At 38.2% G+C, this 23943-nt stretch overlaps 4 protein-coding genes and 1 non-coding gene across 5 annotated transcripts; 4 read left to right on the plus strand and 1 right to left on the minus strand.

Moving 5' to 3' along the window:
- The first annotated feature begins 2808 nt into the window (after nucleotides 1-2808).
- LOC116196457 (VAN3-binding protein) lies at nucleotides 2809-7850 on the plus strand. The gene is made up of 7 exons (XM_031526185.1): nucleotides 2809-3393; nucleotides 3938-4048; nucleotides 5355-5790; nucleotides 6015-6239; nucleotides 6634-6683; nucleotides 6897-6954; nucleotides 7181-7850. The coding sequence occupies exons 1-7, from the start codon at nucleotides 3085-3087 to the stop codon at nucleotides 7393-7395; spliced, it is 1404 nt and encodes a 467-aa protein (XP_031382045.1). The 5' UTR covers nucleotides 2809-3084; the 3' UTR covers nucleotides 7396-7850.
- Nucleotides 7851-12504: 4654 nt separating this feature from the next.
- On the plus strand, nucleotides 12505-14705 carry LOC116193899. The gene is made up of 4 exons (XM_031522642.1): nucleotides 12505-13368; nucleotides 13411-14198; nucleotides 14358-14584; nucleotides 14695-14705. Exons 1-4 carry the CDS (start codon nucleotides 12505-12507, stop codon nucleotides 14703-14705), a joined length of 1890 nt encoding a protein of 629 aa, XP_031378502.1.
- On the minus strand, nucleotides 13015-13121 carry LOC116198304. The gene has a single exon (XR_004155242.1). It is a non-coding gene; the product is annotated as a small nucleolar RNA R71 (small nucleolar RNA).
- On the plus strand, nucleotides 14690-17845 carry LOC116194256. Its single transcript, XM_031523021.1, has 2 exons — nucleotides 14690-16669; nucleotides 17174-17845. The coding sequence occupies exons 1-2, from the start codon at nucleotides 14737-14739 to the stop codon at nucleotides 17806-17808; spliced, it is 2568 nt and encodes an 855-aa protein (XP_031378881.1). The 5' UTR covers nucleotides 14690-14736; the 3' UTR covers nucleotides 17809-17845.
- Nucleotides 17846-21668: 3823 nt separating this feature from the next.
- On the plus strand, nucleotides 21669-23847 carry LOC116195097 (chlorophyllase-2, chloroplastic-like). The gene is made up of 3 exons (XM_031524072.1): nucleotides 21669-21971; nucleotides 22871-23188; nucleotides 23297-23847. Exons 1-3 carry the CDS (start codon nucleotides 21711-21713, stop codon nucleotides 23654-23656), a joined length of 939 nt encoding a protein of 312 aa, XP_031379932.1. The 5' UTR covers nucleotides 21669-21710; the 3' UTR covers nucleotides 23657-23847.
- The last annotated feature ends 96 nt before the right edge of the window (nucleotides 23848-23943 follow it).

Genomic DNA, 23943 nt, shown 5'->3' on the forward strand with positions numbered 1-23943 from the left:
ACTGTGCACACGAGTCTGCATCGTAGTACCCCATTTCTTCCCAAAGTTCTCTATCTTGTTACACCCAGACGAAAAAAATACTTAACCGAGAAGCTCTTTCATTTTCCACCCTTTATAAGTAAATGCTTGGTAATAAAATTTGGTTTTTTAAAATCTAATTTAACTTAATTTAATTTTTTTCTCAATTTTAAAATACAATTATTACTTTTTAATCTTTTTTTATACTTTTTCTTATCTATTATCTAAATTAATTTTTAATACCAAATTTTCGAATTATTCAACATTTTTTCATCAATTTTAACACTTTTACAACACAATAATTATTATTTTTTATCTTCTTTTCCAAATTTTCTCACATACTTTTTCTAACTATTTATATTCTTATATTCTTAAATCAAATTAAATCAAACTTAACTTCGTTATCAAATACTATATAAATCACATTTTCTTTCTTTTCCATTATTTTTCTGTTTTTTCTTTGAAATGAATCTTGTCCCCCAAGAACAATTAAAAGATCATCATACTGTATATTAGGAGTTATTTATTCATATAAAATTACTTCTTTTATAAGAAACTAGGTCTAGTCAATCTAATCTTATATGTAAGTTTGATCAACTATTAGTTGAGGTGAACTTAATAATAATGCTAATATTGGACTCCCTTTCATCAGTAACTTCATATAACACGCAAGAGATACGGAAGTTCGAGACCACTCAAAAAGAGTACATAAATTCAAATGTGCATAAATCAAAAGGCGATGTTCGGCCAGCAAAAACCTTTTCATTTTCACGGAGTTCATTGTTCAAATTTAAAAAGAGGAAGAAGGGATTTCAATGTTTGTTCTTTGGCGGAAAAAGAAGATTGCATTACTTTATCTAAGTTAATGCTAATTAGAATACAGTTCGCGTTCAACCTTTTACAAGGGTACTTATGAGAAAAAGCAAAAAACCCTTTTAGAGGGAGAGAGAGAGAGGGGAAAAAAAATATCAACCTTGTCTGGCTTTGATTCATATATTGCTCGACAAACTGAAAAATAATTAAAGCAATCTCGTGCAATAAAATTTTGCTAAATTTTCCTGAAAATATGCATAACTATTCATAATATTATGAGCTAAAATTTTATCAGCATGGATACACTCTTTATGGAAAATTTAATATTTTCTTTACGATAGAGATTTCCTAAATTCTCTTAGAATTCTCCTTTATTTATCCTAGCCTCACAATTACATGACTCATGATTCACGTTCGGGAGAGTTTTATCTTTTAGTGAATCGATTTGATTCAACCGGAATAGTCGGAGCCAATTCAGGTTTTAAATGGCCAGGTGCACACCAAAAAAGTTACATGACCTATAATTTTAACTTTTTTTTTCTTTGGGCCAATCTCGTAAAAACTAAATGTAGACTCGCATTAATCAAAATTCAGTATTTTTCCCAAGCGCCCCAAATTATAGATTTACTGCAGTGCAGTCCCTCTTAAGGAGGCCCTAATAATTTCACTAATCTGCAGAGTAAGTCCTGTATTGTGTCATCATAACATCCAAGTGCTCAATTTTTTTTTTTACTTCAAGTATGCAAATAAGCCCTCATCTTTCAAAAAGCTTGTATTCCGGACCTTGAGAAAAGTAGCAGTTAGATGTAACTAGAAAACGGGGCTAGTACGGTTGCGATAATTAATAAAATTATTATTATTTTTGTTGGATATCAACAAAATTACCATTACAATTCTATAAAAATTATTTTTATCTTCATTACTGTTTCTATTAAATATTTTGTTTAGCTAATATCATATATTTTTTAAAAAAATCTAATATTTTTGTGAAAGTGTCTCAATTAAAATGTAAATCACCCAGCAAAATATAAATAGTTTAATAAATCTATTATATTAATCTTTTCGTCTTCTATGATTGCAATAAATTTCGATTTCGTAAAACGACGTGGTAATATAATATTGTGCCACTTGTGGCATTATTAGTAGTGGTTAGACGAAGGATCATATAAGGAGAAGCTTCCTACGTCTTATACGACGCTTTCCAATGCATTAAGAGTTGATAATAAGAAAATAAAGGTATCTTGAGATTTGGTAAGGAATTCACTATTGAACTCTGTCTTCAGCTGTTAAATTCATAATTGAATTTCATTTTGAGCCAAAAAAGGAAAAAAATAAAACAATGAAAACAAGGCTTGGGAATCTAAATTGTTATCGCACCATTAAATAAGCAAGCTGCATTTCCAGCATTCAACTTTATTTATTTTTATTTTGCTCATGTTTAATCCATAAAATGGAAATTAACGGGACATGTAAATTCATTATTCATGATTTTTTTAGTATAAATCATGGTATTTGAAAACTTAATTAGACATTGACTAATCCAATCGAGTCAAGTCAGCTCATTAAGAGATAAAACTTTCCGGCGTGAATTTTTTACATTCACAAAAAGTCGAACTCGATATCTTACTTTAACATAACCAGTATTGAACTGCTTAAATCAATAAAGGTTTATTATTGTTCATGATATTTAACAGCATGTCCAGTTATGGCGTGACTAGATTACAACTTGTCATCCTCCATTGAATAATAACCTGTTTTTCAGATCTTTTTATGGAATCAGGCCATCATTTTTGTCCAGAACTCTATCGCATTGAGGACGAAAAAACTTCTATTTTCTCTTCATAATAATCCATTAGATATAGCTGGTTTTAAAAGAAATTATTAAAAGATAAAAAGGAAAAAATGTAATAAAAGAACAAAAAGAGAGAGATAATAAAACCAAAAAGAAAAGGAAAAGAAGAAGAAGAAGAAAAAGATACCGCTCTCAGTCAGTGGATTGAAGCTTATATATGTAAACGCAGCAGACAGTTCCTCTCCCCCGTCTTTCACCTTCTTCTTCTTCCTCTTCTTCTTCTTCATTTATCCATGGATCCCAACTCTCTGCTCTCCTCCTCGCTGTAAATGATCTAACCTACTCTTGCCTTTCAGCTAAGAAGAACAAACAAGGAAAAGGAAGAAAAGAAGGAAACCAACACCCACCCCCCCCCCCCCCAAACAAGGAAAAAAAAAAGGACCCGAGCGATCATTTGTGACATGGAGAAGGTGGTCTCGGAGCCATGGCGACCCGACCCGGTGTTGTTCCGCCCGCCGGAGACCCCACTTGAGCCCATGGAGTTCCTGTCCCGCTCGTGGAGCGTGTCGGCGCTTGAGATCTCCAAGGCCCTGGCACCGCCTCAAATGCTGCTCTCCAAGCCCCCTTCCAGCGGCCCGCTTGCTGCCGCCGCCATACCGGAGGACCTAGCCGGCGAGCTCGAGGACGGGGCCTCCTGCTCCGGCAACCCGTTCTCCTTCGCCTCCTCGGAGACCTCCCAGATGATCATAGAGCGCATCATGTCACAGTCGGTGAGTGCCACTCACTGAAACAATTCTTTTTTTTTTCTTCCTTCTTTTTGGAGTTTCTCGTCGTCCTTTGTCTGCTGATTCGAAGATTTTTGTTCTTCCATCCTCTGTTCTTGCCCTCTTCTGCAGATTTTGTTTCTTCTGTTTCGTTCTTATGTGTGAAACTGTTTTGTCTTGTTCGGAGATGTGAACGTTTTCCGGGTTGTCCTGTTTTCCGATGACACGAGAACTAAAAAATCCAAGAACCCAGTAAGGTCTTTATACTCATGCAGCCAAGCATGGCAAAAGAACTTCAAGCACTGATCGCTCACAGATTTTTTTTTCCTCTAATTCGTGCATGAATTGTTTTCTAAGCAAAAAAGTAAAGCCCACTCCTCTGCAGCAATCATTGCTCTGTCCTCGTTCGTTCACTAGGCGCCCCGCACGCAACGTAAACCCGCCATTTTTATTCTCCTCTTATCTCTTCAATAATTCCGATTTCGCCATCATGGAGACCCCTTTTTGTGATAATTTTAAATTAACGCTCCATTATGTTGGATGTTCGCAGCAGGAGGTATCCCCACGCACTTCAGGCAGGCTCTCCCACAGCAGTGGTCCTCTCAATGGCTCCTTAACCGACAGCCCACCTGTCTCCCCCTCCGAGATCGATGATGCCAAGGTTCGTATCCTGCCAAAAGAATAAAGAACCATAAAAAATAAGCTAATTTTCTCCTAAAATGTGTTCAAGAATGTTATCGTTTGTTTTTGGGGTGCTTGACGGAAAACTCATTGTGGGTTCGCCGGAAACTGACACCGGCTATCAGGGACAGGACATGGGCTTGGTGAGATGGGTACTATATGTTGTCAGTTTTCCTCTTTTTGGCTGCGCAGCACGAATACTGGGGTCACTGACTGCACTGATCATGGACACTGATACAGAAATTAGAGAGAGAGGGAGAGGAGAGAGGGGACAATAGCATCAGCTTTTGTTGTAACCGACGAGCCTTTAATTGCACCGGGAGAGAGTAGAAGTCTGATATCTTTGCTTTGTTCAATGCAGAGAAAATTTAATACCCATTTTCTTTTACGCCTCCGATAATAATTCTTATACTCATCTTTCATACAAAAGAGAAAAAAATCTTAATACTTTTCAAAATATTCTGTGATCCTCTGCCCAAAACCGCTCTTTTTTCTATTACCATGAGAAAGAGAACTACGTGAATTTGGTATAATAAAATAAAATTTTTTTAATGAAAAATGAAAATCTTAAATAAAGGAATATAGGTAGTATCAAAGCCGCTTCTTTTCATCAGCAGATCATAATTAGTTGCGAGGTTACAGCTAATCACTTGGAAAATTTAATCCCTTTTTATCTTTATACATGTTTTTTTTCTGCCTCGTTATAATGTCCTTTGTCTACCTCAACCAACAACCGAGTAAGAATGTGAGAGAATGCGAGAATGCGAACATAAGTCTGAATATTTCCAGTGTTTCTGTTGACAGCCCTTTGGAAAGTACCAAGAATGTGTTCTGATATTCAGAGTAAAAATCCGTACACTTTGTACGGTGGTGCATAGAGCCCCAAAGACCGTTTGCCCTTCCTCAATATCAAAATCAATAGGCCCATGACATCCCGTGGTGATCGCGATTAAGGGTTGTGATTTATTGGATGAATTTGATGCCGGTTCGGTTTATCATCGTTTGATGATGGCATTAATGGTGCACGGACCCTTGAAACCACGAGGTGGGTGCACCCCTCTTGCTCCGCACCACTAGTATGGTTGTGCTTTGCTGGCGCTCGCTAATTATATCCTTTGTTCTCCTTTTTGTTTTCCTATTCTTGAGGTTTTTCTTGCTAATGATAAGTTATAACCCGTTAATAAACACGCGTGCAAACGTTGGACCCCAGAAGGACCTGGCGGTTTCTCTCTTCGTGTCTTTCACCCTCAATGATTCTAACGACGCCGGCATATTCTGGCATGCAGCATTGCCGGTCAAACAACTCCTTCAACGTCCGGTCCTCCGCCTCTGTCCCCGGAGGGAACTCTTCCTTGACGACCCTGGGCAGCGGTAGCAGCAAGACCGTGGGGCGGTGGCTCAAGGACCGGAGGGAGAAGAAGAAAGAGGAAGCCCGTGCCCAGAATGCTCAGCTCCATGCTGCCATTTCCGTCGCAGGGGTGGCTGCTGCGGTGGCCGCCATCGCTGCTGCCACCGCCGCATCCTCTGGGACGGGCAAGGACGAACAGAGGGCCAAGACCGACATGGCGGTGGCCTCTGCCGCCACCCTCGTGGCCGCCCAGTGCGTTGAAGCGGCCGAAGCCATGGGGGCCGAGCGGGAGCACCTCGCCTCCATTGTCAGCTCCGCTGTGAATGTCCGATCCGCTGGTGATATCATGACCTTAACTGCAGCTGCTGCTACAGGTACCGATATGATCTTTCGAAATCCATCATCGGATGACCGTTTAATGTTTAACTCATTGAATATATATATCTTGAGATGCGAATATCTAATAGATTAGTATGTCTATTCACACATACTACTTCTGCTGGAAATTTCCATGACAATTGCAGTACGTTTGTCATTTATTCGAGACTTTTTCTATATGACGATAATGACCTTCCTGGTGGCTATCCATTTGTGTCAGCTCTACGCGGGGCAGCCACATTAAAGGCGAGGGCATTGAAGGAAGTGTGGAACATTGCTTCCGTAATTCCGGTGGATAAAGGGGTCGGTGGGAGCGGTAACGGCAACAACGGTAGTTCTAATAGCAGTAATAGCGACGAGCTCGTACCGGAAGAAAATTTCCTAGGAATCTGCAGCAGGGAACTACTCGCTAGGGGTAGCGAGCTTCTCAAGCGCACCCGTAAAGGTAGATACATAGGGCGGATCCTTTTGGCTTTTACTTTCTTCTCAAGTAAAATGTTTGTTGCCATAATAAATGTCGAGTTAAATCACATAGGGCTCTGTTTGGAATTTAAGCTACAATGCCCTATGTCGTCAAATTGTAGTCACAGGCTATGAATGCCGTAGGTTCTTGCTGTGATTGATTGAGGTTCTCGTCTGTTGCATGTGCTTATCATCGTGTCTAGTCCCGGACAGGCAATAGGGAGCTATCCCAAACCCATCTACTAAATATGTTTTCTTTTGACGTATCGCGAACTGTTTTACGGTCAAGACTATTATACCCGATCAGTTGGACAAGCATAGAGCTAGTAGATTGCTTGTGTTTCCCCTCTTCTTATGTGTTGGTGATTTGATTGCAGGTGATCTACACTGGAAGATAGTATCTGTTTACATCAATAGGATGAATCAGGTAAAGCCAGTTTTTCTCAATAATTGGGAATGAGATAGAACTTTTGGCTTTGGCTGTGAAGTGATGGCCTAAAAGGGATTTCAGATTTCAGATGAAAAGCAAAAAAGAAGAAAAATCTCAGGAAGATGAAATTAATGCCAGCCCCTTTATCTTTTCCTGCTTCAATATCTCTTTTCTCTGAGTTTTCTTTTGCTTTATTTTTGCTGTGAATAGGTGATGCTGAAGATGAAGAGCAAGCATGTTGCTGGGACCATCACAAAGAAGAAAAAAAGTGAGTTTTGATTGCTTTTGTCTCTCTCTAATAATAATGTGAACACAAAAGAAGTGGAAGTGGGTCTTCCCCTTACTTAGGGATTTGCGAAAGCTAGTCTCCTCCCCTCAGCTTCTCTCTACTAAAGTGTTGAAGGAAAGGGGGGGAAAAAAGATCAAAAGAAGAATTGTTCTTTTCCTTTTAATATCATGTGGTTTTTAACTTTTTGTGTGTCTGGGATCCTCAGATGTGGTCTTGGAGGTGATAAAGGACATGCCCGCCTGGCCGGGCCGGCACCTGCTGGAGGGCGGGGAGAACCGGAGATACTTCGGGCTCAAGACGGTGATGCGGGGACTGATAGAGTTTGAGTGCACGAGCCAGAGGGAGTACGATATGTGGACTCAGGGCGTCTCGAAGCTTCTTGCTATCTCCGCCGAGAGAAGTACTAGACATAGGGTGTGAATTCAGATGTGGATCGGAACAAGCGGAAACCGGGGGGCGTGACCCTTTTGAGTTTATGACTATATATGTTTACAAATGTTTTGGTACTTAGAGGAGGGGGTGAATTACGGGCAAAAAAGACGAGAAATAGTCAAATGGTGTCCGATGGGAGAATGTGTTTTGGGGATTGTGGCTTTTTCGGTTCATGAAGTGGGCAGTTGAGATCAAATGTCAAAAAGCAAGGGAGATGGAAGATTAGGGTATGTGACTGTTTTAGGTATATATGTTTTTTTAAGGTGAAAAATCATTAATGGTCAGAAAGAGAGGGGAATCATATCTGATATTCTAAGATTTGGTTGGGGCTTTTTTTTTTTCAATTTTTAATCTTTATTAATTATATGTATTGCTACTGTAAAAAGGGGGTGAGCAATCATGGATAATTTTTCAAATTGTGGTTCTCCTTTTTTTTTTCCCCCCATCTTTTTTGGGCACTTTTTTTTTTCTTGTTTTACACTATGATTTTGATAAAGCTATGAAGTTCTTTCTAATGGGAGGAAACCATGTGCTTAGGCTTACCAATGGAAGAAAAGAATAAGGACATGGACAGGGGAATTTCAAGAACTATGTATTTCGAGCACTAAATTTTTCAATCAATAATATAATATAAAAGCAAAAGATCGGAATTATAGGAGATCTATATGAGAATTTTTAGCTTCTGGAGAAATATTATTAGTTGCCCGGATCAATCTATTCGGAAATCCTCAACTTGTTTACATTTGTATTCTGTACCAATAGCTAGTCTCATTAGTAAGACAAATGTTAAGCACACGATTAAATTATATTTTTGAGAAAAAAATGATAGCATCTCACAAGGAATTATATTATACCAATATAAAAGAGTAGAAACGACTTTTCACCTAAGCATTTTCATGGATTAGCGGGAGCTCGAAGTGGTTTAGTTAAAACCTTCAGGGTCCAACCTTATCACCTGTACTAGCACGTGCTGGCACCCCAATTACATGAAGAGTGAGGACGAAGAAAAATGTCATTACTCAGTTATAGTCTAATTCGCACATGTAGACTCTCAACGCATTTCATTTTCAAAAATTGCTCTCTCAATTCGCCTTCTCTTGAATTGGTACTCAATTGAGAGTCAGTGGTAAGGGTCTGGATCGTAAGTTACAATGAACTTTCCTTGTGGTTTCACATTAATAAGGTACTGTCGAATTGAGGCGGTTTAATCCTATTCTATCAATGTGTAACAGATGGTACAAATCACCTAAACACTTTTCTTTTTTCTTGTTAAATAAGTACAATTTTTATCAATAATATATAACAAACATCGAACTAAACAAACTGTCTTTTTTCTATGAAAGAGGAATACATGGATTACATAATAATACATGAAAAATTTATTGGATGAAATGATTGTCAAATTGAGTGAGGTTTCTTTAGAGGAAAGGATACCATGTGAATTATATATTGTGGCCTTTTAATCAATTGATGAAAGGAAAGGGAGAGTGTTTGGACTGAATCAGTCAAAAAGGGAGGGGTGGAGGACCCAATTGAAGCACACAAGATGTGTAGAATAATGGGGGGATGATGAAGACAAGACGCGAGAGGATTCAATGGCATATAATGGGAATTTGGCTGTATTCCCTTATAAGAATCTTATTGGAGCTGGAATTAAGGTTGTTCGTTGTCTTTATCTGTCAATTTCTTTCACAGTTTTTATGTTATTTTTTTCCCCTGCAAAAAGATTAAGAAAAGAATAATTTAATCTAATACTTATATTAGGGAATGTCATAAGATTGTGCTGTTGCTGACTAATTAAGGAATGTCAGAGATAATTAGGTGTACTTTTTGTTTTGTCTGGATTCCCACATTGACATGTTTTTCTAGGCTTTGAATTAAAGTGGACTTCAGAAGAATAAAATTAAAATATACAACATTAGTTTTATTTTTTTCATAATAATGATGATGATGATTATTATTATCATTATAAGAGATCAATGAATCTAATAAAAGGATAATAAAGTGAAATAAGGGTGAATATGAGATGTCCCGCTAATGATAATTCGACCCAAGATCTCTTGATTCTAAGTAAAAACGCGTATCACTCAGCAAAAAAAGTAAAAACATATTTAACTGCACTGCCTCTCGTCAAGATGCAACCCCACCAAGTTTTTTTGATGAATGAAGTTGAAGCATAAATTAAATTGGACGGACGAATTCCTAATTGAATGGGCCTGCTGGCCCATTCATTTCCGGGCAATCCATTTTGCTTGCTGCGACGAAATGAGAAAAAATTATTTGTAAAGGCCAATTCGCATCATTTCACCATGCCATGAGCATTCATTCGAGATTTATGCTGAATAATTGAAAACTAGTGTTGTTGCGTGCGCGTTGCGCGGACCTCTACATTTTCGTATTTTACTTTTTTCTTTGTGAGAAATATTTTTTGGATGCACTGTAAGATATATTTTAGAAATGTAGTGAAATGGTGACTTGATATATTTTTTAGTTGATATTTTTATTAATTATATTAACTAAGTTGATAATGGAGACCATAAAATATGTATTATCAATGATGAAGTCCTATAATTACTAAGTTGTGCGAGTGGTTGTATTTCTCCATGTTCACTTTAAAATTTCTATGGACATGAACTCGAATACCTCTCTGCCCACCGCATTTATGACGTAGATATTTTAAAGTAATGACAGTGGCTTCCTGTGACAATGCGGCACACTAGATTTTGAACGAGTCTGGTGGGAAGTTTTTTTCGATAATAAAGGAGATACATAGTACAAGAAATAAAATAAAATAAAATATGAGACACATAAATTTCACTGGCGATGATTGAATTCATAATCTTTTGATTTCGGATTACGTCTTGTATCGCTGTATCAAGACCCCTTCCTTGTCTGGCACCAAGCTTCTCTGATTGAATTCCTTCCTACCTGTTCACGTCGTCATCTTCATTAATTAGGGTTTTGCTCAATTAGAGATAAACACTATGCAGTATAAGTTTGGTACTGCCGTACTGGGATTAAGATCGATGATTAATGAGCCTCAGCCCACTGTCAAATCGTATTGGAGCTATCTCATGCAATACAACGAATATTTCTCGAGCGAAAATAATCACCAAAAATTTGTAAGGACACGTGTTACTGCAATGAATGAATGCACCATTTGTCAGCTCCTATTATTTTTTGAATTACTACTCATCTGTCACATCACTTTCATTTTCAACATGTTTTTAGTGGATACATTCGAACGTTTTACCTCGTACGGACATTTATGAGCTAGGGACCCCATTGATGGCCGACAAAATTAAACATGGAATGGTATACTCCGCGCTTGTCCTAATGCAATAATGCCAATGTGAAAAGAACAATATAGTTCATGCAATCGATCCAACTTCAATCCACCATTAACGGACGTAATCGACCTTTCTCTCTCTATAATTTGGAAACAATGAACGGTTAAGGTCAACCTCTGATATATATATATATATTTTTTTACTTCAGGAATGCTTTCTATGTGTCTCTGGAGATTTTAAGCAACCTCTATCTTTTCTCTGTCGATTGGGTATGGCAACGCGCTGCGACTCTGGGGACGAGAAGACGACAACATGGTGATGTCGACGGCGATGGGATGAAGATGGCGATGCTCGAACTCCCTTTCCAAGCAACACGAGGGGCGTGGCCATCTACTTTTCACCCCATGGTGTCCCTAATCGAATTCGGTCAGTGTTGTTGCCTGATAAGGGCATATTATACTCATATTTTATTGTGCAATTCATGTTAAATTATTATTAATTTTATAGAAATTATAAGAAGTCGGTGCTTAATTATGTGTAATTTGATATTGTAGGTCTTTGAGGACTTAGATGGAATTACGAGCAATATTGAGGAGTTTTGCGCAATTTGGAGCCAGCATATATCTTTCGGAAATCTTTTTTTTGTTGTGGATATAAATACTCCTCATAACAAGATTAGGAAACCCTAGGGGGGAGCCATCTTTCACCATTCTTTTAACCTAGAGAGTTTTTGGAGAGGGTCTTGTCTGGAGCCGTCACCTGGATCAATTGATTTGAAGCGAAGAATTGTGGAAGAGATAATTCCTTAAAGGAATTGTTGGGTTTTTGTTTTAGGATTCAATATCTTGAGTTTACTGCTGAATATGAATTCTATTGCAATGACTCCTTGGAATTATAATTGTGTTTTCAATTCCATGATATTCTAAGCTTCTTTTGTGGGAATATGATGAAACCCTAGGTAGCTAATATGATGATTGTCGCCATGTTATAGGATTAATAGATGTGTTGATGATTCATGATTGCAATTCCTATAATTTCAATTTTAATTCTTAATTGGTTATAATTGTTAGAAACACTATTGATACGGGAGTTGATATAGTGTTTGTTAGGAATTCTTGATTAGACTAATTAGTTAAATGCGATAGCTGCGTTAATTAGTTTAATTAGAGATTATCCAGGGATTAATGCAATGTTTCTAGTTAGTTATTCGCTAAGACATTAGGGATAATTAATTTAGGGCATTAGACAATCATAGCACTGGAAGGTGTATGATTATAATTTAGAGTCCACTATTAATTAGAGATGCGGGAGCTGATTGATTAATTAGAGGTTTAAGACTTTAATTTTAAAGGCTTGATAAACTCACTTGAATAATCACATAGCTATCAGTCTATATAACATGATGGCAATCTGATTAGTGAAACTAGGGTGGATTCTGTTTTTCCCACTTTCAATTGATATATTTTCGTACAATTCTCTTTCTGCTCTTTGTGACGATTTAGGTTGATTAGTAGTTAATTAGTTAATTCTCTTAATTTGATTGCTTAGATAATAATAGAATCTAATATAGGTTTAGTACTTAATTAATCCTTGTGGGATCGACACTCTATTCATCACTATATTACTTGATCTGACCCAGTACACTTGCTGGTAGAATTTGAGCTTATTTTTATATATATTTGCAAAGGGATCAAGTTTTTGGCGCCGTTGCCGGGGATTAACTTAATATTAGACCACCTTTAGTTCTATTGTTAATTTAGGCGCACTTTACTGTGTGTTTATTTCTTGTTCTCTTTGCAGGTATTCTATGCGCAGGAGTAGAAGTGCTGAACTTCTACCATTAGATCCTGAGATAGAGCGCACCTTGCATCGGTTGAGAAGAGAGAACAGAAGAAGGGAAGAATTGCAGGTAGTTGAGATGGCAGATGATGACATCAACCGCCAAATACAGGGTGCTGCCAGAGCACTTCGAGACTATGCAGTACCTACTATTATGGGTTCTGCGATCAGAAGGCCCACTATTCCAGCTAATAACTTTGAACTGAAGCCAGCACTCATCCAGATGGTTCAATCAAATCAGTTTGGAGGATATCCCAACGAGAGTCCTGATGAGCATATTGCAGGATTCCTCCAATACTGTAACACGGTAAAGATGAATAATGTCACTGATGATGTTATTAGATTACAGCTTTTTCCTTTCTCGCTTAGGGATAAAGCGAGAGCCTGGTTCAATTCACTGCCACAAGAGTCCATCACCACCTGGGCCGACCTTTCATCTAAGTTTCTCAGGAGATTTTTCCCACCAGCTAGGACTGCAAGATTGAGGAACGAAATCACTAACTTCACCAAGTTCAATGGTGAATCACTTTATGAGGCATGGGAGAGATTCAAGGAGGCAATCAGAAAGTGCCCACATCACGGATTGCCAGATAATCTCCTAATTGAGGTCTTCTATCTTAGCCTGGATGATACATTGAGGTCTCTAGTAGATGCTGCAGCAGGAGGCGCACTGATGGGTAAGAATTATGATGAAGCAAGTGCTTTGATAGAAGAGATGGCCTCCAGTGCACATAATTGGCAGAATGAAAGAAGTAAATCAAGAGTGGCATCAGTCAATGACATGGACACTATTGCTAATTTGACAACCCAGATTTCAGCTCTCACTACCCAGGTAAGTAAACTCACCTCAGCACATTCTTTTAATACTAATCAGGTTGCTTTTTGTGAGTTGTGTTCAGGACCACATTCGACTCTTGAATGCATGTCTGGAAATCCCTCGGCTTCACCCAATGGAGAGCAAGTGAACTTTGTCAACAACTTCCAACGGAGTAATCAAGGGCCTTATTCGAACACTTACAATCCCGGGTGGCGTAATCATCCTAATTTCTCATGGAGGAATGAGAATAATGCACTTAAACCGCCACCTGGATTCCAAAAGCAAGGCCCTGCTCAGAATGCTCCACCTCAGCAAAGTCAGTCGAGAATGGAAGAGCTCATGTTGAGCTATATGCAAAAGACTGACACCATGCTACAGAATCAACAAGCCACTATTCGAAACCTAGAGGGTCAGATTAGTCAGATTTCTCAGCAATTGAGTAATAGACCATCAGGGTCTTTACCCAGCAACACTGAAGAGAACCCCAAGGGTGTCAATGCTATAATGCTGAGGAGTGGCAAGGAATTGGAAATAGTCAATAGAAAAGCTCAAACTCAGGAGGAGAGTCCGGAGAAAGACAAAGGTAAGCAAAAGGTGGAGGAACCAAGGCAGAAGTCACTAGGGGTGAAACCGTATGTTCCTCCTGTCCCTTTTCCAGGAAGATTGAAGCAACAACAGTTGGACGCCCAATTTGCTAAATTCCTAGATGTTTTTAAAAAGCTGCAAATCAACATTCCATTTGCAGAAGCACTCCAGCAGATGCCTTCATATGCTAGATTCATGAAGGATCTGCTCACTAAAAAGAGGAAGTTTGATGGGAGTGAGCCTGTGATGCTTACAGGAGAGTGTTCTATGATTCTCCAAAAGGACTTGCCTAACTTACCACGCAAACAAAGAGATCAGGGGAGTTTCACTGTTCCTTGTACTATAGGGAATTTTCATTTTGAGAACGTTCTTATTGATTCAGGTGCAAGTATAAATTTAATGCCTCTGTCTATTTTCAGGAAACTTGGACTTGGAGAATGCAAGAAAACTCATATTACCTTGCAACTTGCTGACAGGAGTATCAAATATCCAAAGGGTATTGTTGAGAATGTCCTGGTGAAGGTAGACAAATTCATATTTCCAGTCGACTTCATAGTCTTGGAGATGGAGGAGGACAGAGAGGTGCCCATGATCCTTGGCAGACCGTTCCTTGCGACAGGTAAAGCATTAATAGATGTGGAACAAGGTAAGCTCACTTTAAGAGTTATGAATGAACAAATAACTTTTAATGTTTATGACGCCATAAAGAAATTTGATGATGGCAAATCATGTTACACCATTGATATTATTGATGAGCTTATCTCTGAGTCTGTGGAGGAGAAAGCAGGTGTGGATACAATGGAATCAGTCCTTAGGGATCTGGACGATTGGAGTGATGATGATGAGCATGAGGAAGAATCTGTGGAGAAGGTATCAGAAATCAAGGCTCGCTACTATGAGGAGCTGGGCACTAGTGCGACAAAACCAGTATCATCTTTGACACAGTCCCCGGTGCTAGAACTTAAACCATTGCCTAGCCATTTAAAATATGCCTATCTTGGAATAGATGATACTTTGCCAATAATTATCTCTTCTTCCTTGACAGGTGATCAGGAGCAACAGCTCCTAAGCGTGCTGAGAGAGCACAAGGAGGCAATAGGATGGACTATTGCAGATATCAAAGGGATCAGCCCTTTGATTTGCACTCACAGGATAATGTTGGAAGCTGAGTGCAAACCCATAGTGCAACCACAGAGGCGACTTAACCCAACTCTCAAAGAGGTAGTGAAGAAAGAAGTGCTTAAACTGTTGGATGCAGGTATTATCTATCCTATCTCAGATAGTAAATGGGTTAGTCCTGTTCAAGTAGTGCCCAAAAAGGGTGGTATGACTGTGGTTAAAAATGAGGTCAATAAATTAATCCCGACTCGTACTGTGACTGGGTGGAGAGTTTGTATAGATTACAGGAAACTAAATGATGCTACCCGTAAAGACCATTTCCCCCTCCCCTTCATTGATCAGATGCTAGAAAAACTTGCAGGGCATGATTATTATTGTTTTCTAGATGGTTATTCTGGTTACAATCAGATTCATATAGCACCCGAGGACCAGGAGAAAACCACATTTACTTGTCCTTATGGCACTTTTGCCTTTAGGAGAATGCCTTTCGGTCTCTGTAATGCACCTGCCACTTTCCAGAGGTGCATGATGTCTATATTTTCTGACATGTTAGAGAATTTTATTGAAATATTTATGGATGATTTCTCTGTTTTTGGGAAGTCATTTGAATCTTGTCTGACAAATTTAGGCTGTGTGCTTAAAAGATGTAAGGAGACTAATCTGCTTCTGAACTGGGAGAAATGTCATTTTATGGTAAGAGAGGGTATAGTCTTAGGTCACAAGGTGTCAAAGAAAGGGATTGAAGTTGATCGAGCAAAAGTGGAGATAATAGAGAAGTTGCCACCACCCACTTCAACAAAAGGAGTAAGGAGCTTCTTAGGACATGCTGGCTTCTACAGGAGATTTATCAAGGACTTTTCTAAAATCTCTAGACCTCTTTGTAATTTACTTGAAAAAGATTCTGCTTTTGTTTTTAATGACAATTGTTTGCAGGCATTCAATTTATTGAAGGAGAAACTCACTTCTGCACCAGTGATCGTTGCACCTAATTGGGAGCTTCCGTTTGAGCTGATGTGTGATGCCAGCGACTATGCTGTAGGAGCAGTACTTGGGCAAAGGAGAGGTAAGGTATTTCATGCAATATACTATGCTAGTAGAACTTTAAATGAGGCCCAAAAGAACTATGCCACAACTGAAAAGGAGCTTTTAGCAGTCATATTTGCATGTGACAAGTTTCGGCCTTATCTGATAGGTTCTAAGATCATAGTATACACAGACCATGCTGCCCTGAAATATTTGTTTGCCAAAGCTGATGCTAAACCTAGGCTAATTCGTTGGATTCTACTGCTACAAGAATTTGACCTGGAAATTAGAGACACAAAGGGAACTGAAAATGTAGTGGCTGATCACTTATCCCGTTTGGAATCTGATTGTTTAGATTCACCCATTAATGAAAAGTTCCCTGATGAACAATTGCATGTAGCAGAAATCCAAGGATTACCTTGGTATGCTGATATAGTCAATTACATGGTTAGCAACATCACACCATATGGTTTGTCATCTCAACAGAAAAAGAAATTTTTGCATGATGTGAAATACTATTTTTGGGATGAACCATATCTGTTTAAATATTGTGCTGACCAAGTAATTAGACGCTGTGTGCCTGAAACTGAACAACTTAGCATAATACAACACTGTCATTCTAAGGAAGCAGGAGGCCACTTTGGTGTGGAAAGAACTGCAACTAAGATCTTATCTTGTGGATTTTATTGGCCTAGAGTATTTCATGATTGCAGGAATTACATTATGTCTTGTGCTCCATGCCAAAGAACTGGCAATATTTCTAGGAGACATGAAGTACCACAAAATAGCATTCTTGTAATTGAGCTTTTTGATGTGTGGGGAATAGACTTTATGGGTCCTTTTCCCTCTTCTTTTTCAAATAAATATATTCTTGTGGCTGTTGATTATGTTTCAAAATGGGTAGAAGCAGTTGCTCTACAAAGTAATGATGCCAGAGTTGTAATCAGATTTTTGAAAAAGAACATCTTTTCAAGATTTGGGGTACCTAGAGCCATTATAAGTGATGGGGGATCACATTTTTGCAATCGGCAATTTGAAAAATTATTATCAAAATATGGAGTTACTCATAAAATTGCCACCCCTTATCATCCACAGACTTGTGGACAGGTTGAGGTGTCCAATAGGGAAATAAAGCGTATCTTAGAGAAAACAGTCAATGCATCTAGGAAAGATTGGTCTTTAAAACTTGATGATGCATTGTGGGCTTACAGGACAGCTTTCAAAACCCCCATAGGAATGTCCCCATACAAGATTGTTTATGGTAAATCATGTCACCTACCAGTAGAGCTTGAGCACAAAGCATATTGGGCCATAAAATACCTTAACTTTGATTTACAAGCTGCAGGTGAAAAGAGATTGCTCCAATTGAATCAGATGGCTGAGATGAGAGAGGAAGCATATGAAAATGCTAGGATATACAAGGAGCGAGCCAAGCGATGGCATGATAGGAACATCCTAAAGCGAGAGTTTTTGCCTGGTCAGAAAGTCCTATTATACAACTCTCGCTTGAAGTTGTTCCCAGGTAAGTTAAAATCTCGATGGTCTGGACCATTTGTTATTTCTAATGTTTTTCCCTATGGTGCAGTTGAGCTGAAGTCAGAAGATGACCGCACTTTTAAAGTAAACGGTCATCTTCTCAAGCATTACTTTGAAGGGGAAAATATTGATGGTGATGCCACTACGGTGGATCTAGCAAATTCGGTTGAAGAATTGGAAAAGTCGAACTAGCGACTATAAACTAAGTGCTTCATGGGAGGCAGCCCATGTCTGAGAGCTAAAGTCCCTGTTGGCTCTCAATTCTTTTGCTTCATTTGTTTTATTTTGATTTGCTGTTGGTTTGTACTTTATCAAGCACCCACTCATTGGGTAGACTTGGGATATTTGCTATTTGATTGTTTTAGTTAAGATGGATTATCTGCTATTTTTGTTCTTTTTGTTGTTTTCTTTTTGTTTTTGAAGCCAGGGTGGATAACAACTGCTGACTCTCTCTATTGCTATACCAGTTGGAACTCCAATTGCTTCAACTTAATTTTTCGAAACCGGGGAAGTACTAGTATCTCTTTTTCTCTTATGTTCTTTATTTTTATTTTCGTTTTACTAGAGCTACATTAGGAACAGTGAGGACACTGTTTAATCTAAGTGTGGGGAAGGGAGATACTAAACAGATGGAGTATAAAATTGAGTATAGTGTTGATGTCTGAATTCTGTGATTTAATTTGTTACTCATGACATCTGATGCCTGTCTTTGTTGATAAATAGTTATACTTCCCTGTCACCTTGAATTATAATTGTCCTTAAGTTATCTGGCAATTGTTAGGCCAAATTCTTTTTTTTTTTTTTAAATTTTTTTTAATTATTGAAATCTAGAGATTGTACGAAGAATACTGTTGATAGCATTTGTTCAGGAATTGTTTGAAAAAAATTGACTCACTTAGGCGCCCTACTCACCACTGTTGTGATTTTTGTACTTAGTTAAAATTAATTAGTCAAATCTTTAGAAATCAAATTTACCTAGTTTTTAGCCCTAGAGTTTGAAGTTTAAGAGTCGGTCAAGTCCTTAAGTGAAAAATAAACAGGTCTACTTCTAAGCAAAGTTAGTTAGTATATCCTCTTTTTAATTATTCTAATAGCACTTTAACATTTAGTGAAAGAGGTAGAAGAAGCTTTGTACTTAGTGATTCCTATAAAAGAAGTCTGAAAAGTGTTAGTGAGCATTCAAAAAAAAAAAGCAAGCATAGCCTTTACTCCAATGACTCAAGAATTGAGTTATGAGTATCCTAACTTGAATGTTAGAGTGAGGAAGAGTTCGTAGGGGTCCCTTTAAAACCCGGTCACTTGGGTGATGAGCCCGGGATGTGCCGACTCAATGAACTCACTATAACGAGAAGAGCGGAAAGGCACAAGTTCAAACTAAAATTGGACTTGAAAAAAAAAAAATTGCTTCTTAAACAGAAAGGAAAAATTGAATGCAAAAACAAAAAAATAAATTAAGACTTGTAATAAAAAGGAAGAAAACCTAGGGACGAAGCAGATACCATATGCTTTCACTACCTTGTTGACTTGCTTAGAGGGAAAATTAGAGGGATTATATGCCTGCTAACAGCTATGAAGTTTAAATGTGTATTTTTCCTTATAGGACTGAGTATTTACTTTTGAAATAGAAATCTTAGGCTAAACGCTTGGATTAAAATTTGCTTTCTCTAGATTAGCTGGTTAATTTCAACTGTAGTACTCTGATCACATGTTTCCAGTTTGGTTTGAGCAGTGGGCACCACAAAATAACGAGTAATAAATTATGAGATATCAAATGCTTAAATCAGTGAATATGAAAATTTGTACTCTCTCTGATAGATTTCTTTCCTTGGTCTTATTTATTTTGCTTGAGGACAAGCAAAAGTTCAAGTGTGGGGAAGTTGATAAGGGCATATTATACTCATATTTTATTGTGCAATTCATGTTAAATTATTATTAATTTTATAGAAATTATAAGAAGTCGGTGCTTAATTATGTGTAATTTGATATTGTAGGTCTTTGAGGACTTAGATGGAATTACGAGCAATATTGAGGAGTTTTGCGCAATTTGGAGCCAGCATATATCTTTCGGAAATCTTTTTTTTGTTGTGGATATAAATACTCCTCATAACAAGATTAGGAAACCCTAGGGGGGGAGCCATCTTTCACCATTCTTTTAACCTAGAGAGTTTTTGGAGAGGGTCTTGTCTGGAGCCGTCACCTGGATCAATTGATTTGAAGCGAAGAATTGTGGAAGAGATAATTCCTTAAAGGAATTGTTGGGTTTTTGTTTTAGGATTCAATATCTTGAGTTTACTGCTGAATATGAATTCTATTGCAATGACTCCTTGGAATTATAATTGTGTTTTCAATTCCATGATATTCTAAGCTTCTTTTGTGGGAATATGATGAAACCCTAGGTAGCTAATATGATGATTGTCGCCATGTTATAGGATTAATAGATGTGTTGATGATTCATGATTGCAATTCCTATAATTTCAATTTTAATTCTTAATTGGTTATAATTGTTAGAAACACTATTGATACGGGAGTTGATATAGTGTTTGTTAGGAATTCTTGATTAGACTAATTAGTTAAATGCGATAGCTGCGTTAATTAGTTTAATTAGAAATTATCCAGGGATTAATGCAATGTTTCTAGTTAGTTATTCGCTAAGACATTAGGGATAATTAATTTAGGGCATTAGACAATCATAGCACTGGAAGGTGTATGATTATAATTTAGAGTCCACTATTAATTAGAGATGCGGGAGCTGATTGATTAATTAGAGGTTTAAGACTTTAATTTTAAAGGCTTGATAAACTCACTTGAATAATCACATAGCTATCAGTCTATATAACATGATGGCAATCTGATTAGTGAAACTAGGGTGGATTCTGTTTTTCCCACTTTCAATTGATATATTTTCGTACAATTCTCTTTCTGCTCTTTGTGACGATTTAGGTTGATTAGTAGTTAATTAGTTAATTCTCTTAATTTGATTGCTTAGATAATAATAGAATCTAATATAGGTTTAGTACTTAATTAATCCTTGTGGGATCGACACTCTATTCATCACTATATTACTTGATCTGACCCAGTACACTTGCTGGTAGAATTTGAGCTTATTTTTATATATATTTGCAAAGGGATCATTGCCCACAATGTGGATTGCGAGAGAGAGAGAGAGGGGAAGCAAGCCGATATTCAAAATTGGTGGAAAAATGGGCAGGAGGACTATTTTGATGTTTCTTTTATTTACTGTTAAAATTTAACAGCATTGAAACTTGAAGAAGATAGTACAATGGCAGTTGTTGTGGTTTCGCTGCTTTATTTGTTTATCGAGTATGATTTTACTCAACTTAATTTCACTTTATTTTTTCCTCGATAAGACAACACAAACATTATTTTTTTTAATCTTTTTCTTCAATATAATGATAAATTATCTTACATAATTTTATTAACCATTATCACAATTAATTTTTAAACGTTAAATTGTTCAAATTATTCGTTACTTTTTTTTCAATTCAACGACACAATCATTATTTTTTTATCTGTTTTTCAACTTGATGATGAATTTTCACACGTATTTTTTTCCCAACTATCATTACAACTCCCTTAAATATTTACATAAATATTTGGGCACTCCACTCCATTACCAAAAATCCCTACTAGACTCATTCATGCCGAGTTCATGTTGTATGTGCAGCCAACAGCCAAGGTGAAGAAGACAGTATAACAGTAGTTCTTGAGCTGCGGTTTCTTTCAGAGTCATTCATGTCGATGGAACAGATGAAGCGCAATCTTAACCCGGTAATTCTACCAACCTGCCATGAAATTGCGCGTTTTAAGTTTAATTTTAATGACTAGAATAGTATAGAGATTAGAGATATGATTAGCCGGTACCTTCTTTCCCCAAATTCTCACATTTTTATCACGTGACAGATTGTAATTCGTGTTTCTGACTGGGTAGAATTAAGTAAACATATAATAATCGACTTAAAAAACTCATAATTAGTACGTATAGGGGCTGTTTGATATCTCGTCGAGGCAATATATAAGCCCAGCAAACTCTGAAAAGAGAGGCATATATCATCTCATCTCTGTGGCTGCCCTTCATGTCTTCTTCTTCTTCCAGTGCTACTGATGTGTTTGAGAATGGGAAGTACGAGACCATTCCCAAGAATGTTGACTCCACCGGTGGGAACCCTGATGGGCTCCCCGTTCTTCCCCCGGAGCCCCTTCTTATCGTCTCCCCGATGGAGGAAGGAGAGTTCCCGGTTCTTATACTGCTTCACGGCTATATGCTCCTCAACTCCTTCTACTCCGAGCTTCTGCAGCACATTGCGTCCCATTGCTTCATCGTCGTTGCTCCTCAGGTACTCATCAGTTTGTTAAGGGTTACTTGGTGTTACTTTGCATGATGTCAGTCGGAGCTCGGGCTTGTATAACTTGGCTGATGGTCATGAGTTTTGCTTGTTTTCTCTCTTTCCCTCTGCTTTCTACTTTTTGGGGAAATAACAATGAAGACATGACCCTAACTGATAAGAATGTTGCAATGCGTCCTTCCAACATGAAAAATGACTTGAAGCGACACGGCACCGGACACATCCACCAGAAGTAGCGGGACTTAATCCCATTTCTAAAGATGACATAATGTAATTGATTACATTGCAATGGAGAATTTCATGATTTCTGACTTTGGAATTAGGACAAAGTATGCAATGTTTGGTATTGAAGGAAATTCTTAAATTGGAGCCAGTCCCAAAATTTTTTGGGTGAAATACGGTTGAAGCCCCTAGGAAATTTTGCAAATTGTCCATGAAAAAGGGCCCTTGTGCACCGAATAATGAAAAAAGATTACTTAGAATGAGGCATCACATTTGAGACCACGTACTGGGCTCGCCAGAATGCAAGTGATTCGCCCGGAGCATCCGTAAATTTAGCCTTTTCTCTAATAATCATCTACTTAAATCAAGGTAAGATTCATTTATAATGTTGTCTTCAAAAAGAGGAAATGATAATTTCACCAGCTTTATAATGTTGATTCATTGGATTCATATTCAAACGGTTGCAGTAGATCCATTTCCTTATAAGAGAGTGCAAAGTAGCTATTCATGTTAACATGTCATGTTCGTGCCCATATCATGCATATAATAATTTTCAGTGAGTCTCGAGTCCCTACACTGTAAAATTTCACTTGCAATGCAGGATTATTGCTTTGATAGTTGTTCTCTAAAAGCTAAGCTTGTTGCTCCGTCGATCTCAAAATGGACAGCTATATACATGTCGTGGAAAAGACTGCACAGAAGACATCAGATCGGCCGGAGCAGTCACAGATTGGCTGCGTGGAGGTCTCTCCGCCGCTCTTCCATCACAGGTCACTCCGAACCTGGCCAAGCTGGCCCTTTCCGGCCACAGCAGAGGCGGCAAAACGGCCTTTGCCCTGGCACTGGGCATGCTTTCCATCACTACGTCTATCCCTTTTAGAGCCCTAATTGGCATCGACCCGGTTGATGGATCTGAAGGGTCTCAGACCCCACCACCGGTTCTTACGTATAAAACCCAATCATTCGACCTCGAAATGCCCGTCATGGTAATGGCTTAGTTTATATTACGTTATATATTCGCTAGACAGAATGTTACAAGAAAACATCTGCTATCTATTGGCTATTTACTCTCACGATCCGTTTGTTCCTCTAAGGTGATCGGAGCAGGACTCAGCGAGGTCAAGAAGTGCTGCATGGTGCCTCCTTGCGCCGCGAATGGCGTGAACCACAAGGAATTCTTCAATGAGTGCAAACCCCCGGCGTGCCACTTCGTCGCCAAGGACTATGGCCACATGGATATGCTCGATGATAAGACCCCCGGGCTGAGAGGGATACTGGCTGATTGCATATGCAAGAATGGGAAGTCTAGAGAGCCCATGAGGAAGTTTGTTGGAGGGATTGTGGTGGCTTCCCTGAGGGCTTACTTGGGAGGTGATAGTACGGACTTGATCACCGTGAGGGACACGCCGGAGATTGCTCCAGTAGAGCTTTCGGCAATCGAGTTCCTTTCGTGATGCGTGAACTTTCTACATTAAGCATGTTCTGATGCCTACGTACGAGTCTGCTTTAATTTGTGATGTGGGATAGCAAAACTTCAGGATTATTCAGAACTTCTTCCAATAAAGCAAATTTACTATTGTATGAACAATTGAATTAATGCAGTGGCACGAACTACTGATTCAAAATTAGGAGATTTCGAATTCAATTCTAGTGAAAATCTCCACATTCCTTTTTATTTTGCTTTTTTATCCTTGTACCTAACCAACTCACGAACTCCCTTAAAACTGAAAAGAGAAAAAAA

Source organism: Punica granatum, chromosome 2, assembly GCF_007655135.1.
Source record: "Punica granatum isolate Tunisia-2019 chromosome 2, ASM765513v2, whole genome shotgun sequence".
In the NCBI taxonomy this organism is placed as follows: domain Eukaryota; kingdom Viridiplantae; phylum Streptophyta; class Magnoliopsida; order Myrtales; family Lythraceae; genus Punica; species Punica granatum.